Source organism: Chelonus insularis, unplaced genomic scaffold, assembly GCF_013357705.1.
Source record: "Chelonus insularis isolate UGA/USDA-ARS -01 unplaced genomic scaffold, ASM1335770v1 contig_358_pilon, whole genome shotgun sequence".
Lineage (NCBI taxonomy): Eukaryota > Metazoa > Arthropoda > Insecta > Hymenoptera > Braconidae > Chelonus > Chelonus insularis.
This window is the reverse complement of record NW_023276522.1, coordinates 381,930-398,277: the sequence shown is the minus strand read 5'-3', so window position 1 is coordinate 398,277 and position 16,348 is coordinate 381,930. Positions and strand designations below refer to the sequence as shown.

General features: G+C 30.5%; 4 protein-coding genes across 12 annotated transcripts in view; 1 reads left to right on the top strand and 3 right to left on the bottom strand.

The window, feature by feature from the left end:
- Window positions 1–137: 137 nt before the first annotated feature.
- LOC118066976 (DNA primase large subunit-like) lies at window positions 138–3,384 on the bottom strand. 2 transcript variants are annotated; one of them, XM_035083456.1, is made up of 9 exons: window positions 3,369–3,384; window positions 2,518–2,633; window positions 2,095–2,429; window positions 1,806–2,027; window positions 1,575–1,733; window positions 1,104–1,491; window positions 532–1,038; window positions 364–463; window positions 138–286 (listed from the first exon to the last, which is right to left on the bottom strand). In XM_035083456.1, coding segments are annotated over exons 1-9 (1,905 nt in total). In that variant the 5' UTR covers window positions 3,371–3,384; the 3' UTR covers window positions 138–210. The 2 variants fall into 2 exon arrangements, with proteins under 2 accessions (XP_034939347.1, XP_034939346.1); XM_035083455.1 differs by lacking the exon at window positions 3,369–3,384 and having other exon boundaries at window positions 2,518–3,007.
- A 410-nt stretch (window positions 3,385–3,794) lies between these two features.
- On the bottom strand, window positions 3,795–6,830 carry LOC118066977 (sodium-independent sulfate anion transporter-like). Its single transcript, XM_035083457.1, has 9 exons — window positions 6,598–6,830; window positions 6,276–6,502; window positions 6,012–6,207; window positions 5,703–5,920; window positions 5,286–5,625; window positions 4,918–5,220; window positions 4,703–4,848; window positions 4,311–4,641; window positions 3,795–4,246 (listed from the first exon to the last, which is right to left on the bottom strand). Coding segments are annotated over exons 1-9 (1,929 nt in total). The 5' UTR covers window positions 6,599–6,830; the 3' UTR covers window positions 3,795–4,079.
- Window positions 6,831–6,874: 44 nt separating this feature from the next.
- Window positions 6,875–13,411, bottom strand: LOC118066979 (uncharacterized). Of its 6 annotated transcripts, none has more exons than XM_035083463.1 (11): window positions 13,214–13,411; window positions 11,400–11,505; window positions 10,472–10,563; window positions 9,731–9,840; window positions 9,519–9,641; window positions 9,103–9,434; window positions 8,688–8,984; window positions 8,416–8,606; window positions 8,141–8,329; window positions 7,797–7,853; window positions 6,875–7,640 (listed from the first exon to the last, which is right to left on the bottom strand). In XM_035083463.1, the coding sequence occupies exons 2-11, from the start codon at window positions 11,491–11,493 to the stop codon at window positions 7,407–7,409; spliced, it is 1,719 nt and encodes a 572-aa protein (XP_034939354.1). In that variant the 5' UTR covers window positions 11,494–11,505; window positions 13,214–13,411; the 3' UTR covers window positions 6,875–7,406. The 6 variants fall into 6 exon arrangements, with proteins under 6 accessions (XP_034939354.1, XP_034939355.1, XP_034939352.1 ...); XM_035083464.1 differs by lacking the exon at window positions 13,214–13,411 and adding an exon at window positions 12,968–13,099; XM_035083461.1 differs by lacking the exon at window positions 13,214–13,411 and adding an exon at window positions 11,962–12,128.
- Window positions 12,935–16,348, top strand: part of Npl4 (nuclear protein localization 4) — a 10,895-nt gene continuing 7,481 nt past the window's right edge. For 2 of the 3 annotated variants that reach the window (XM_035083452.1, XM_035083454.1), the window contains exons 1-10: window positions 13,203–13,285; window positions 13,857–13,992; window positions 14,340–14,420; window positions 14,492–14,699; window positions 14,874–15,039; window positions 15,134–15,271; window positions 15,346–15,649; window positions 15,727–15,864; window positions 15,937–16,084; window positions 16,163–16,323. In XM_035083452.1, the coding sequence (XP_034939343.1) occupies window positions 13,972–13,992; window positions 14,340–14,420; window positions 14,492–14,699; window positions 14,874–15,039; window positions 15,134–15,271; window positions 15,346–15,649; window positions 15,727–15,864; window positions 15,937–16,084; window positions 16,163–16,323 (1,365 nt within the window). In that variant the 5' untranslated portion in view covers window positions 13,203–13,285; window positions 13,857–13,971. Of the gene's footprint in view, window positions 13,056–13,202; window positions 13,286–13,856; window positions 13,993–14,339; window positions 14,421–14,491; window positions 14,700–14,873; window positions 15,040–15,133; window positions 15,272–15,345; window positions 15,650–15,726; window positions 15,865–15,936; window positions 16,085–16,162; window positions 16,324–16,348 lie in introns of those variants that run through there. The other variant, XM_035083453.1, reaches the window with a different exon arrangement.

Here is a 16,348-nt window from a genome sequence, read left to right as displayed (position 1 = left end):
CGCCATTTTACAGCATGAACTATTCCAATTAAATGGAGGGAAATTCAACTGGTGGTATCAACTACTGTTTCTAAATTATACCGCAAGGCAGCGTTCTACTGCCAAAACATGTGATGAAAAAATAATACTTTATTTTCATATTTTCATTTTTTATAATTTAAATTAATAGAAAAAAAAATATTTATTACGATTAAATATATTCTATATGACTTATGCGTTCCTTTTTCTTTTTCTCACTGGAGAATTATTTGAAGAAATCTCATCATTGGTGTCGAATTTATCCAAACTATCAAGTAAAAAGTAATGAATAATATTTTTAAATATTTATCAAAGCTATTATTTTTAATTAATTATTTGATTTACCTTTTGGGTGCGTACGTTATAATTGAACCCGATTGAATGTTTTTTATTCCAATGAGTTCATCAAAAGTAGCCATGGATGGTCGAATAGCTTTGAAATAATCTAAAAATAAAAATTATGATTAATTATTCTTATTGATAGATAATATTCAAATTAAATTCTTCATTTACGTCTAGGAAGCGTTTGATGATTTTGTACTAAAGTTTCGGGGCCTTTTGAAGGGTGATTGATCATATTTGCACTGGATGCAACACTCTTAGCTCCATTGAACTTGGAAATTGTTTTATCGATAGAGCTATTTGTTATTGACACTTTTGAAATCCCCCCCTTTGTCGAAGCATGAACTACTTCATTCTTATTGTTGGAAAAAATTGGAGTTGTTTTATTTACTTCAATCACGACCTTCGATTTCGTTCTTTGTACTGACTGATTAAATTCTTGATCAGCTAATATATTAATTGAACGTACATTTTGACAATTCTCGATATTCAAATCTTGATAATCTTTATCATTATTTTGAGTAAAATGATTTGCACGAACATGCCGACTATCAAAAAAAAATTCATTTGGATGTTTAACAGGCTTATTTAAAGAACAATTATTTGTTATCTTGAAGTAATAAGCACAAGCACTACTACAATTCCCTTTCTTAGTTCGTTCGATGATTTCTCTTCTATCTAAAAAAAAATTCTTTGAAGATATTGATAAGAGGAACAATGTATATAAATTAATCGTCACTTACGATTGTCAGAAATCTTCCACTGAGATAATTTGACATCTAGATCCTCAATATCTGTTGTAGACTTAGACAAAAATAAACAGCCATTGCAATCTCCAAAAGCAGTGGGATTTTTTTGAATTTCACAGCAATCAAGAGGATGATAATCAGTTTTATTTCCTCTAAATCCATAAGCATGCTCAATATAGTATTTATATTCTCGATTAAAACGTTTTTCTGAGATTTTTTTCAAAAACTCTTCACTAAATAATTTTATAGCTTCATCAACAGGAAGTCCAGCACCTTTGAGAAATAATGTGTACTGCAATCGAGATTCATGTTTCAAATGATGTTGTGATCTTAACACTTCATGTATAACACGCATACAAGGTGGGAAAGAGGAAACAGCCAGCTAAAAAAATTATCTTTTTCAATTTTTAATATAGTATGAATAGAAAATTGTAATTTTATTTTAATTTAATTATTGATATTTACCTCATCAACATCAGAAGCAACGATTTTTTCTCCAATTGCAGAATATTGTTGAACTTCGATGAACTTATCACCGATTTCTTTTAGAATTTCACTAAATTTTTTAGATTGCTCGAATATTTCAAAACAATAATTTAGTCGTTCCATATTCACTGAGTAAACCTAAATAAATATTTATTAATTTTCAGAGTCATTGATTCACTCATTTTAATTATATACAGTTCCATTACTTACTTGTTGCTCCAAATTTTCACGAAACAGCCCTTCAAATACAGCTCTGATCTGATCAAAAGGTATGTACGCTATACCTTTATCAAAATAGACCTCATGGAAATTAATAACTCCTAGTAAAAGAGATATTGGAACTTTGAAAAATTGAGTTCCTTGTAAATCTTTTGGATTATCAATAAAATTGATCAATTGATGCTGTAATTCTTGTTTTTCATTATTATTAACCTAGAATATAATAAAAAAATTTTCAACTTGTAATTAAACGATTGAGTTAATAGATAAATAGTATTACCTGAGGAAATTTATTGTAGAGATTTAAAAGTTTATATATTGCTTTTTCATCTAAATTTGATACTCTAATTTTAAATAATTGTTTTTCTAGTCTTTGAAATACTTCATAGAGTTGCGTATCAGTAATTAATGCTAAACTCAGTGCCACAAATGAAGTATGATCAATTACACGATCTTCAAGAGTTTCTTCAGAATACATCCTACATCCAGTGCTACTTATTAATCTAGCATACCTATCACTTCCAATTTTTTTCAGTCTTTCCATAATTGCTATATTCTTTTCTTCTCTATTTTTGAATCCAACACCTCTTTCTACAGAACTTATTATTTTAAGGACTGAAAATAAAAACAATTTTGATTTAATACTACTATCAGTAGAATTACAATGTAATTTTTCAAATTTTTGATATAAATAAAAATTTACCATAAATTCTTTCAATTGTAATTTTCAACAACTGCTCAGCAGTAATTGGAGGTGGTACATTTTCATAAAATTGTAGATCCATAGGATAAAAAATGTGTAATTTCATTTTTTTACTCCTACGGTTAAACAAAAATTTATTTTGATTACATAAAATATTTATATTTTTGTCCATGATTGACTTTTGGTAAATTACTTCAACATTCGAAAATATTATTTAGCATTTTGGAGTAAGTAATTTACTGCATTCATTCATAACCACTTCTATGACTGTCAAAACACATGTTTGAAACAATGTAAACAATGTTGCTTTTGAACTGCATTAGAGAATGAAGTGATATAGATAGGTCTCTTTTCTCTGGTTGCATTGAGAAGTATTTACACAAGCAATGATCGATATGAACTGGCATGCGTGTTCACATGCGGGAAGAAGTACACACATGAGTAACAAAAAAAAACTACTGAGTTGTGAACACAAATACCAAAATTTTGATTCATGTACAATTCTCAAGGCTGGGTTCAAGTCACGTAGCCATCTGATTTCCCTTATCTAAATACATGGGATCGTAGTTTCCTAGTTTTTCTGCCAATCCATCTTTTTACTACAAAAGTTTGGTCTCTAATAAAAGTTTATTTTATGCTGCAGTGCGCTAGATAGAAATTTTTACTATCCAATCTTTTCTTTTATTAACAAAATTAAAAAGAAAATTGAATAATTATGATTTGATTTGCCGCGCTTTAACGTCAAGATGGCCGCTACAAGGTTATGATGAAAATAAATCATGGATTGTTTATTTCTTATTGAGGCGTGAGCTACACTTGTAAGTTTATATTTAAATCATACAATACTTAACATGTTTATTCATTATTCTAATTCTTGAATTCAAAATTCACTCATGCATTTGAATCCAAGATCAAAGAAAATGCATTTTCCAACATAATTCTTTCCAGGAATTATGTACACATTTTCTAAAGTTCGCAATTCCAATTAATCCATTTTCTCAGCTGATAACCATATCTTCGATGCTGAATTATCTACAATAGAGGCGTCAATGTTCAAATACCGCCTTAACTTGAAGTATATCTGTCGTAATAAGAATATTTAGAAAAACATTTGATTATTTATAACAAAAGAAATTAATACCATTTACATATTTATTAATAAGTGAAAATTTTACCAGATGATAGTGACCCAAAAAATTATGTAAGTCTTTTTGTTTTTGTTATGCTAGGGTTTTTCTATGATTTTACCGCAGGTTATAGACATCTTTCACGTGAACTGACAAATGAAAAAATATTTTATTGTGATAATACATATACAAAGAGATTAAAAGTGAAACAACTTTTATATAATTATATTACAAAATTGAACATTATGAACATATCGAAATGCTTGGCATAAGTCAAATGACACCAAATATTCAGCCTTTATCAATTTGTTTACATCTTTACGTTAGCTTACGTTGTAAGTAAAATTTTCTCAATTTTATGCTTTCAGTCATATCAATCAATAATTCAATGAAGAATTTAATGTAAACTGGTTTATTCCATACACAATTAGTATTTTATTTTGATGAATTGAGTGGCATTAATTCATGACTCTTGACGCCTTGATTACTTGCCAATAAAGACTCTTGTTCAGGTAATGTCTTTTCTACTTCTGTACATTTATTGGAAACTTCATTCATAGTAGCAAATGTTGCACTAGTCAATGATTTTGGGATTTTTTCTTCTGAAAATCAAATAAATTGTTATAAAGTATGCATTAATCATTAAATTAATAAATTATAACTTACTTGCAAAAAAGTCCATGATGCCATCCTCATTTTGAATGAATTTAAAATTTTTTAAATTACTGAGATTCATAATTAAATTAACTACATACTGACTAACATTCAAAAACATCAATGACTGGGATTTCCCTTCAAAAGTAGTTATAAGTTTTTCTATTCCTTTAGCTGCAGTGTAATCAACTCCTTGAAATCTTTCAAAGTCTACAATTAAAGGATAAATTCCTTTTGCTTCATTCCGTGCTATTTTACAGACTGAATTCGTTAAATATGCAACTGCTGGATAGAAGAGACCAGCTTCTGGTTTGATTAAAACGTATCTATCACCGTGCAATGTCTATATTACATAAAAATAATTATATAAAATGATTACAATGATATAATATTTATTAATGTACCTTAAGCTTTTGAACTTCAATTTTCGGTCTTGCAGAGTAGTATAATAAATATAAAGCATTAGTAAAAGTACCAAAAAGTAATCCAGTCTCTACGTTGAAGACTAGACATATCCAAAAAGTTCCACCCACAATTACCATATCTCTTTCTTCAAATAATGAAAGAAACAATTAATTTATTATTATTTTAGTTGAATTAATAAAATTGATCTACTCACTGCTGCTTTTCCAAAGAATCCTCAGAATATTTACATCGATCAAAAAAACAACAGCACTGATAAGAACAGCAGAAAGTGTAGCTTTAGGTATAAAACCAAAGTAAGGTGTCAGAAATCCAAGAGCTAAAAGTGCCATAGTGCCAGAATAAATTCCAGCCATCGGCGTCTGAATACCACTAGCACTTCCAACTGCACTTCGTGTAAATGCTCCACATGTTGGCATTGATGATACAAAAGATCCTGCTATATTGCAAACACCAAGGGTCAACATTTCTTGTGATGCTTCTACTGGCCCATCTCGCACTAAAAACGATACATTAATATAACTAATGCCAATACAATTAAATTATAGTGTTAATGATACCCACTAAATGCTTTTGCAATTGCTACATTTGTTAGTACAGCTATAAGAGGTACCATGAAAATTCCTGTTCCTAAATGAGCACACATATCAGTGAAGCTGTATGTTTCATTGCCCACCTGGGACGAAAAAGGTGGAAGAGCAAAAGTAGGTAATCCTGGATAAACTGATCCAGCAGTTGCAAACAATTTATTCCCATTTTTATCTTGAGAAAAAGTTATAGATGAAGCTATAAAAACGATAATAGCATTTCTAGATACTGACAAAAACCACAGTGTCTTTTCTAATATCAATCCTCCAGTTAGATATTTTTCTTTAATTTGTGAACAATCCAAGTCTTTAAATTTCTGCAATAATTGTTATAAAATATTGATTAAAATATAATTCTTCAATGATTGAAATATCAGAGAATCATCAAACTTACTCTAAAAATTAATAATAAAATAATACAACTAATTCCTAAAAGTGTGTCATTCAATTTAATATTTCCCCAGTTTTGGTATAATTTTTGAAGATCAACAATATTTTCACATTTCAATTTCAATCCAAAAAGTCCAGGTAACTGGGAAATAATAATAATGATTGATGTAGCGGATGTAAAACCAGAAGTAACTGGCAATGAAATAAAATCTACCAGGAATCCTGATTAGAGATATTTTTAAATTATCAGTTACCGTTGATAAAAAAAATGAGTATCAATTTCACAGAGTTCAATGTCATGATAAACATTTACCTAAATTCATTAATCCCATCATGAATTCAACACAGCCTGCTAGAAAGCACAGAAGAACAATAAAATCTATCGGCATATCTCGAGTGTATTCAATTGTCACTAAAGCCATTAATGATGTAGCTCCAATAGACACCTCTTTGATAGTACCAAAAAAGACATAAATGAAACCACCAAGGAATGATGAATATAAACCATACTATAAAGATAAATTCTAAATAAATTGAAATAAATTATTTTTTTATTTTAATATAAAAATAAAAATACCTGTGGCGTTAGGCCAGCAAGAGCAGCGTAGGCTATACTTTGTGGAATCATCGTGAGTCCTAACGTGATTCCGGCAATAAAATCAGAAATAGCATAAAATCGTGAATATGTTGGTAACCATCTCGTAATTGGGATATGTTTTTTTATAAAAGTTTGAACTCTTTTCTTTGTTTTATTTATCACCTGTTGATCACTTTCATCACTGATAGTTACGTCATTAGAAATCACTGTCGAATTTGATCAAATAAACTTACCGAATATTCTTATAATTGAGAAATAATAAAAAAAAAATAAATACATATTATATAAAAAATAAACTTACTTGTTGAATAAATTATCGACTTAAACACTCGGGAATATTCCTCTGTTACAGAGGCGTACTAATAAACTGATTACTGCCAATTATTTGCTGAAACTTGTTTTAACAAAATTATTAAAAAAATCATGATTTTTATTAATCTTCAGTAAATACTCTGATGGCGAAGGCTAATTAGTAGGTGTTTGAATTTGGTTTAGTAGTGATAAGAAATGACTTGAGCGAATGCGAGCCTTGAATACCATTTCAATGTTAGAGTGGGAAATAACGTGCAATTCATTAATGTAAAGATATCATGACACTTTATTCATCTACATTTGCCTGTGGTTTAGATTTGCACCATCTGACACATGTATATCAGTGAGAAATTGTTCTCATTCGCCCTACTAAACGTTTTATTAGGCTTTCTATTTCTGGATAATATTCATAATATTAATATTTTTTATCTCAATGATAGTCCTTTTAACGTTTATGTTTATTATAAATCTTCCTTTTTTATACAGAAATTTTATTATTAATAATAACAATTATTATAAACTTTACTATACACTCAATGATAATTCAACAAAATTAGTAAAAAGTTTGTCTCTTACAATAATTTTTATAACAGAATATAAAATGCAATTTATCATAACAAATACCCAATGAGACTAAAAGGTGTAATTATTATTTATAAGATCGGATAGTATAAAAAATTAAAAATCAACAGATAAAATTCATTATCGGATCTTCTCTATCAGTAATTAATTTGTATATGATAAGAATTTTCCATATAAAAAAAGTTTATCTCACTCGAAAATATGCAGAAAGTTTTTTCAGCGTAACTTTTTATTAACTTCGTCGATCATTTCATCAACTCGTCGTGATGTGCCACGGAACTTGTTTGGCTCTGGACCAATCATCTGAATGAGTTGAGGTACTTCGTGTCCACTGATTTGAGTAAATCGTGCCAAAGCTTTCATACACGCGTAGAGTTGTTCTTCCGGTGGATTGCCATTGAAATATTGTAGTAGGGCCATGGTCAATTCAACAGCAACATCATCAAATACCTAAAAGTGATCGTCAAAAATTTATATTTAAAATTTTATTAATTCAAGTATTTACTGATGCTACTAATGGATGTAAATACGAAAAAAATACAAGCTTTAAATAATGCAGATTATTTATTTCCTGCATTTGACAAAACAAACTTAAGGAAAAAATACCTTCGAACTGCTGCCTTTCGGTAATAGTTGCCGTAGTGTTTTGTTTTTGTTCATTTTCTGAAAAAACACCCATAACCCTACAGAGAAATGAATTTTGACTAGCCACGGATAAGCGATGGAACATTTAGCAACAATAAATTTATTTAATATAACTCGTTAATAAAATAATGATGTATTTGATTATGATGTTGATTTTTAAAAGTTATTGATTGTTTTGAAAGGCAGCATTTCTTTCATAGAAGGTTATTATCGGCTTGAAGGTGAATGTTAAGGTGACTGTACCATAAGTAAATAGTTGCTTAACATATTGAAAACAAAGCGATAATACAGACCACAGTTTTTACCTCCTTGCAAGCAAGGTTGTGAATAAGAGCTGCACCGCATGCTTGGAGGTCTGGTGAATCCGACAGTAAAGAGTGTACAGCAACCTTAGTAGTAACTCTAATATTACTAATACTCTGGTTATTATGTTGCCATTCTGAGATATAAAGTAACCATTCGGAGCTGCTTAAATTTTCAAACATATTTGTCATCTGAAATTAAGTATTATATTAATTTTTTTTTTAAATAATAACCATTTAATCAATACATTGATTAATATTCATGAAACACCCCTTACAAATTGTGATAAAGGCAGTTGTTCTTCGACAGGATGACGATCAATGTCAAAAGCATAGTTCATTATTGTATGTTCTCGCCTATCTTGATGTAGCAACAGAATAATATCATCTTTGAGAGCAGACATTCCCAAGATATTCAAAAGCTTTACTTTCGCATTAGTTTCTAGTGATGGATCATATAAAATTCGGCCTATAAAAATAATTTTAAAGATTTATTCTTCATTATTTTTTGTGATAAACGATTAAGAGAGAATGCTCATAAAAAACCAACCAACAAAATTGAGAAAATTATCACCCAAAGCCCATGAACCTTCATTTTCTAAAACATATAGACGGAGCTCTTCAAGATTTTCTTTCTCTGCATTATTTAACTTTCCTTCTAATAATTCAGACAGAGCTATAAACTCTTCACGAAGGCTTTTTACAATATCTTTAAATACTATCGGTGGATCCCTTCGGCGTTTCCGTTCTTCAAGATCACGTTTCTCATCTGCTTCCATCTGTAAAACTCGGTCAGACGGTAACATCTCAGCTGCTACATCCCCATTAGTGGGTTGCATTTCAACAACTAAAATAAATATAAGAATATTATGATGAGTTATATTTTTACTTTGAAAAGTCTCAATTGAAATTTCAACGTAATAATTATTTTCTGAATTTTATAATATAAAAATAATTAAATTCACCTTCACTATCTGCCATTTCTGTATAATTGAATGGTCCTCCTGTGCTATTACTCTCACTGCCACTCTCTTTAGGTGTTTTATCGTGTTTTTCCTTCTTCTTCTTTTTCTTTTTTCGTTCCTTCCTAGCAAGCTTCTCGTTTAAGACGTTCCTCCTTTCCTCTAAAGCGATTGAATTCAGTCTAGCTTCTTCGATGGCAGTCTCGAGCAGTTGATATTCTGGAGAAGCCTCACGTTGAATCCTTGGCTCCACAAACCTTTGACCGACCGTGAATCCTGCACTTGCACTGGTGGCGAGGTTTTCTATCAGAGGTGCTAGTGCCTGTCCTACGGGCCTGCATGAGACAAGTTGCGTCAAGTTGTTTAGCTATAAATAAGTCATGACTCTCTCGCTACTTTTCTCCCGCGATGACACTCACGTCTTGAGAATTTCTTCGGGCAAGTCGAGAATGTATTTTGGAATACCACAGCCCACCAGGAAGTTGCTCACCTCGTCTGAGAAGTTGTTGCAGTTGAGTCTAAGCAGGTGATAAGTACCGGGTCTGTGACAAATTAATTTAAATGTGTATAAATGTCATGGACTTCAACATTATTTTTGCATCATGAAAACATTAATATTTGGAAAACTTACGCAAACTTTGACGTTCCTAATCCGTTTATGTACTCTAAAAACACTGAATACGGTAAAAAGGTTTCACCAAGTTTTTCAATTTTCTGAGGTTCACTTAGCACAGTTCCGCCCTAGAAAAAAATATAAATTGCTTGAAAACTTATTTTCCAATTATTGTAAGAAGTGTGATGATGAATCTATGCAAGTGCTTCCAAAAATAATTTAGCTGACACGACATCAAAACACACTAACACATCACTACTAATAATTTATCAGGTTTTATGATAACGAAGCACGCGTGACAGTTGCCGGACTAACTCCAAGATGTTAACAATAAGACAAGTAACTAATGGTGGTAATGGTAGCAACGTTGGTGGTAGTGGTAGTAAACTAGTCGGGTCAGGGACTTGAATTTAAGAAAACCCTAGAGGTAGAGAGGAAATTGTGCGACTTACCGGCTTGTTTCACTCGCACAGGCTTCTGACCAGGAAGCGTATGGAACGTAAGAGAGAGAAGCTTGCGTGAGAGAAGTTTGAGTTGGGTGAAATTATTTTTGGAAGCGCTCAGACCAAATTTAGTGTACATCTCAGACCTATCGTATCTCATAGCTTGCTACTGAGGTTACATCTCTTGACTTTTTTCTTTTCTTTTTCATTATGATCAATAAATAAATCATAATCGAAATATCTTATAGATAAAAGAAGAGTTTTCAAGTCATCGATCAACTACTGCAGATGTTTTAATCAATATTAATATACTTACTGGTCGAATGCTTTGAATCCCAGATGGTCCAAAGAAATATTCACGACCGTATGCTACGATTGCTGTGTGCCAAATACCCTCCAGATGTCGACCTGAAACAATTAATTGTAAATTGTATTTTTGTCAAAAAAATACCAGTGTCATTTAGCCAAGTCAACCCAGTTCTCTAATTTTAGGCGCGTTACTTCCTAGTTTGAGAGTTCACTTGTACTTAGAGACCAAAAAACATTTCTTGAGTTTTCAAGTTAAGTACATAAATGTTTTTAAAACCTTAACTGAGAGTTATTTAATATTTAAGAGTTTGGTATAAAAAAAAAACAAGACCCTCCTCAATGATCTTACCCTGAGAAAATCAAAATATGACTGAAGATTATGATGTTAGTTGGAAATTATTTTCATACGTCTTTTAAAAATAACTTATGACTTTTTCTTCATGAGTAATAGCCCAAAGATAATTCTATTTGAGCAATTTTATGTGATTCCACAATTCTGGATGCCAAGTTAATAAAAATAATTTGTATGAATTAATTTATGTTTTCAATGTTCCTTTGTATTATAACTAATAGTTTACCTTCATATCTGTTTTTAATCGGTCGAATTAATATCAATATTTACGAAAGATGAGTGTATGATCATGATTTATTATTAGATATTTTCGTACAGACAAAAGAATTAAAAATAGTAAAAGATTTGGAGAGGATCATGGACCACGTAAATTTGGCATGAGTTCTCAATGACGTTTTTCAATACGCCTATTGGTTGATGTAGATAAAAACAAATAACCGAGTCTTGTTTCTGTGAGAAACAGAAATGTACGATGACCGATTCACACGTGACTTGAATATATTTTTATTAACGCACTTCTCTCATATGACGTTCATGCGTAAAATTAATAAGATATTTGGATAGTTTTAAATGATTTTAATACCTATGAGCATCTGCGACATTATTGCGGCTGCTCCTTTTGTTAAATCGTATACATACAGTTCCACTTTGGTTCCCATTTCATCATTTTCATCCATTTTTCTGTTAATCTGAAAAATAAATTACTCATTAGTAACTAATTTTGACTGAAAATTAAAATATCAAATTAAAAAAAAGTTTGTATGAACTGGGTTGAAAATTCGTCAATTAGTTTAAAATAGAAGAGTTCAATAATACACTCACTGGAACTTGACTGAGATCATAAATATATTTAAACATAATGACAATAATTTAGAAAAAGAAACTATTAGCCAAAGATACCGAGACGCAAATAAGAATCTCATGTGAGTGTGCAAATATTCGGACGTTGACTCGAACGGTCATCAACCAGAGAGAAAATAATGCAAGAGACATTGATAGACAGCATTCGATCAAGCAAATTGATCTAACAGTGAGTGATGTTATCAGCATCAAGAACACATCAAGAGCATCAGCTGATTCAATTGGAATTGTTGCAAGATACATTTTGACAATCAACACTTTTTTTGTTATTATAACTGACATACCTGGATCATAGAAGTATTATTGGACTAGAAGTGATTGATGGATTGAATAAATAATTATTTACTGGAAGTAAACAGTGGATATACTTGAGTCCTTACTAGATGGCAACTGAATACTAAATGCAACCCTCACGCTCACGACCAAAATTCTCCGCTCACAGCGGGTGAGCTTGTATGATGATATTGAAGAAGAAGAGGAAGGAAAAGAGTAGCAGGAGAGGGCGGTACTTCTTGGCAAGATAAAACTACACAGAAGTAAGAGGGGTCATCGTAATAACTTTGAGGTAATGTGGATCAGAAAGAGTATAACAACCGGGTCATCCAGGAACTTAACGAGAGTATTTAAATGATCTATTTTGGCTTTAAGTAGTTTTGTTGCTTCAGTCATTTTCTTAAGATATTTTTACAACTTGAAATTTAGTTTTGATCCTAAAAAAATAATAAAATATTTCATTAAGATAATTGTCACTAAAAAAAGTTGACGTTTTTATCTGAATTATTGGACAATTATCATTTCACTGATGAATTGAATCCACATTGTGATTGTTTAGGTATTCTATGATGGTATAAAATAATTGTGAGATAAATAATCACTATGTATAATTATACAAAAGCCTTGATTTTGAATCAACTTCAAAGATTATTGTTCAGTTAAATGTTGACTTAAAACTCGAATAATTGAAGACTTTGAATCTAAAAACAACTTCATGACCTTCGAAAAAATTAAAGTAAATGAACCTTAGTACAATTTATAAATTGAACGATCTTTAAAATATCTAATTTGCGGAAGTCTACACTTTAAATGTTTATGCGCCTGTGAAGTTGAAGTTTGCGCAATATATCTACAGCAATCCGTGTCGCATGATATGATAATAAATGATATAATTAAAAACGTGAATTTGATCATGTTAAATATAAATATTTTGGTGAATATTCAAACAATCGGTTAATAGATCAATTCAAATTAAAATTATTTTTAACTTGTGTAGTATAATGCTGTATTTTTTACTTCTCATGAAAACAATTACAGTGCGCAGCTGAAGATTTAAATTTTAACAAAAGCTCTAAGTTTTCCTCCTTTTTGGGCTTAATCACTGGTATGTTCGCACACCAAAAATCAAATTTTTTATTCCTCCAAATTGTCTGAATAATCTAAAAGGTTTTATTGAATTTTTCAATGCTAAATAAGTAAACGTTATTGAATTAAACTAATACGTTTTTGACATACGTCAAATTAGCTCAGAGGTTAACTTACTCAGCACAATTTACACAGTTTATGCAACTCAGCTGCAATTGACTCCAAAGTAATTAACCAAACTTTTTTAAGGTATTTAATAACGTGTAATAATATTTACTGACACGCATGTGCTAACTAATAAACTAAAATATTTACTGATTGGAAAAATTTTTGATTCTGCTAGAATGACATTGTTATTTATAACAATAGCTTAAAATTATTCATAAAAAAGTGGATAAAATTTTTTAGTGCAATTTAGACAGCGAGCGACACTAGTAACTTTTTCGCAAACTAATCAATTTTAAACATTAAATTATCTAATTTTTAAGTAATTAACTTTCTGTATTATCAGTAATTTTTATCCTAATCATTTGAATTTTTTTTTACTATTGAATTCTAACAATTTTTTCATTTTTTCCAAAATTTTTCTATTGTTTATAAAACGAATTAGAATTTATCAAGGGTGACATCTATCATCAACTGAGCGCAACAATTTGACTTATCAGTTGAGTTTTCCTTATAAATAAACTGCCAAGTAACGCTTGGAGTGGGAGGGCTCTATCGATAAGTCTGTTGGCATTTTTTTTGGCTAACATAACTATATTCTCTTCAACTTTGTGAGAAAAGGACAGATTGTATAGGAAATTATCTAATTTGACAGAGATCGACGCTTTCTTCAAATAAGTTTCTAAACGAGCACAGCGCACTGCAACATTTGCGGAAGTTAGATCAAGCGGTTTACACTGAACAGCTGATGCTTCAGGGCCACCGGTGAAATGTCAAAATCAAATCTAATTGTAAGTTTATTTATTAAATTGCTTATCTTTTTTTTCTTATATTTTATTCGAGTAATATATACATATTCTTTAGCTAGATTACTATTTTTTTCTTGCGCATTTTAAGCACGTTTTACCTTGACTTGAAACAATGTTTACTGAATCACGCTTCGAGAATAACTACTGCGGTTGCTGTAGAAACGTCCACGATGTACACTCTATGATCAACACAATTCAATATACTTTATCTCCTTTTATGCTGCATCATTGTTATATTTATCAAGAATAATAATTATTATTTTATTATTTAATAATTATTTATGATTTTTTTTTCATTTTAATGCTGAATTTTGATATGTTTATTTTAGACCTTACGAGTTCAATCACCTGAAGGAACGAAAAGGATTAATGTCGATCCTACAGAAACTGTCTGTCAGCTCTTTGAGAAGGTAGAGCATTGTTGAGAATTCATAAGAAAAAAAAAATGATACTACCATATTACAATGATTCTTTTTTATAGGTTTATGATGCTTTCCAATTAAATAGTTTTGGATTCAGTTTGTACAAACAAAAAAATCATGAAGATGAAATTTACTCTAGTAAAAGTAAATCAGTTTCCTCATGTGGACTCGGTCATGGAGATATGCTTTATTTGGCACCAGTCAATGGCATGGTTATATGGAATACTCCTTCAACGAGTACTGCATCACAAGATTCCATGACACACAGTGAGTAATTTTTAGAATGACGTATGAAATTATAGTTCGTGGTATACTGTATAAATGAACAAAGAAAATTTTATGCTTTTAAATTATTTATAATGAATATTTTACATTTTGGAGTATTATGCTACTAATTTTTTTATATTAATCCTTTTGATGCCTGTAAACAATGTATTTTAGAAGAATCAGTTGCAATGGATGTCACACCTAGTACGAGTAAAAGTTCATCAACCACATCAGTTACTGCAGTTAATGCACGACCTCTCACAAATGTTGATGAAGATGATGTAGATCAACAATTGTGGAAGATGGATGGAAAAATTCAACGTAAACGAGACAAAAAACTGTAAGTTGATGTAATGAATATTTCATTAACAATTATTCATTCATATTAATATTTTCAATAATGTATTATTTAAATGTATTTTTTTTTTCAACAGCTGCAGGCACGGAGCAAATGGTTGCTGCGTTAACTGTTCACCTTTGGAACCATTTGATGAAGAATATTTAAAACAACAAAATGTGAAACATTTATCATTTCATTCTTATCTCAGGAAACTCACTGCCGGAGTAGATCGGTAATTATTTATTAATATAAAAATTTATAACATAAAATAAATGTAACATAAAATTGATTATTTAAATTTTTTAGAGGAAAATTTCTTCAACTCGAAGATATTAGTTGTCGTATAAAAAGAGGATGTAAGGATCATCCTCCGTGGCCGCGTGGAATTTGCAGTAAATGTCAACCAAACGCTATTACATTAAATCGACAGCCTTACCGTCATGTTGACAATGTAATGTTTGAAAACGCCAGTCTTGTTGAACGTTTCCTTAATTATTGGCGAAGTACCGGTCATCAACGTTTAGGTTATCTGTATGGGAGATATGAAGTTCATTCAGATGTTCCTCTAGGAATACGAGCAGTGGTTGCTGCAATTTATGAACCACCACAGGTAATTTTTCAGTTATAGTTTTGTTCTTTCTATTTAATATTTAATTTGATACTTAATTTGTTCTATTGGTATTTTAGGAAAGTACTAGAGACTCAATAGTACTTTTAACTGATGAAAGGGAAGCTCTTGTTGAAGAATTGGCTCAAAAACTTGATTTGAGAAGAGTTGGTTGGATATTCACAGATTTAATAGCTGAAGACGTTAAAAAAGGAACTGTATGTAGCACTTTTTACTATTATTCACATTGCAAATATCAAATCATAATGATTATTAATTTCTTTTTATAGGTTAAGCATGTTCGAAATATTCAGAGTCATTTTCTTTCTGCTGATGAGTGCATGATGGCTGGTCATCTTCAAAATCAGCATCCTAATCCTTGTCGTTTTTCACCAAGTGGATTTTTTGGATCTCGATTCGTAACTGTTTGTGTCACAGGTACAGTTAATAAATTTTATATTTATTATAAACATTAATGTGTTATTTACTAATTCATCACTGCTTGACATGAAACAGGAGACGAAAAGAACCAAGTTCATATGGAAGGTTATCAAGTATCGAATCAGTGCATGGCTCTAGTTCGTGATGGTTGTTTGGTACCGACAAAAGACGCTCCAGAACTTGGATATGTTCGTGAATCATCAGATAAACAATACGTCCCAGATGTCTATTATAAGGTAAGATTTAAAATTTTTTTCTTAA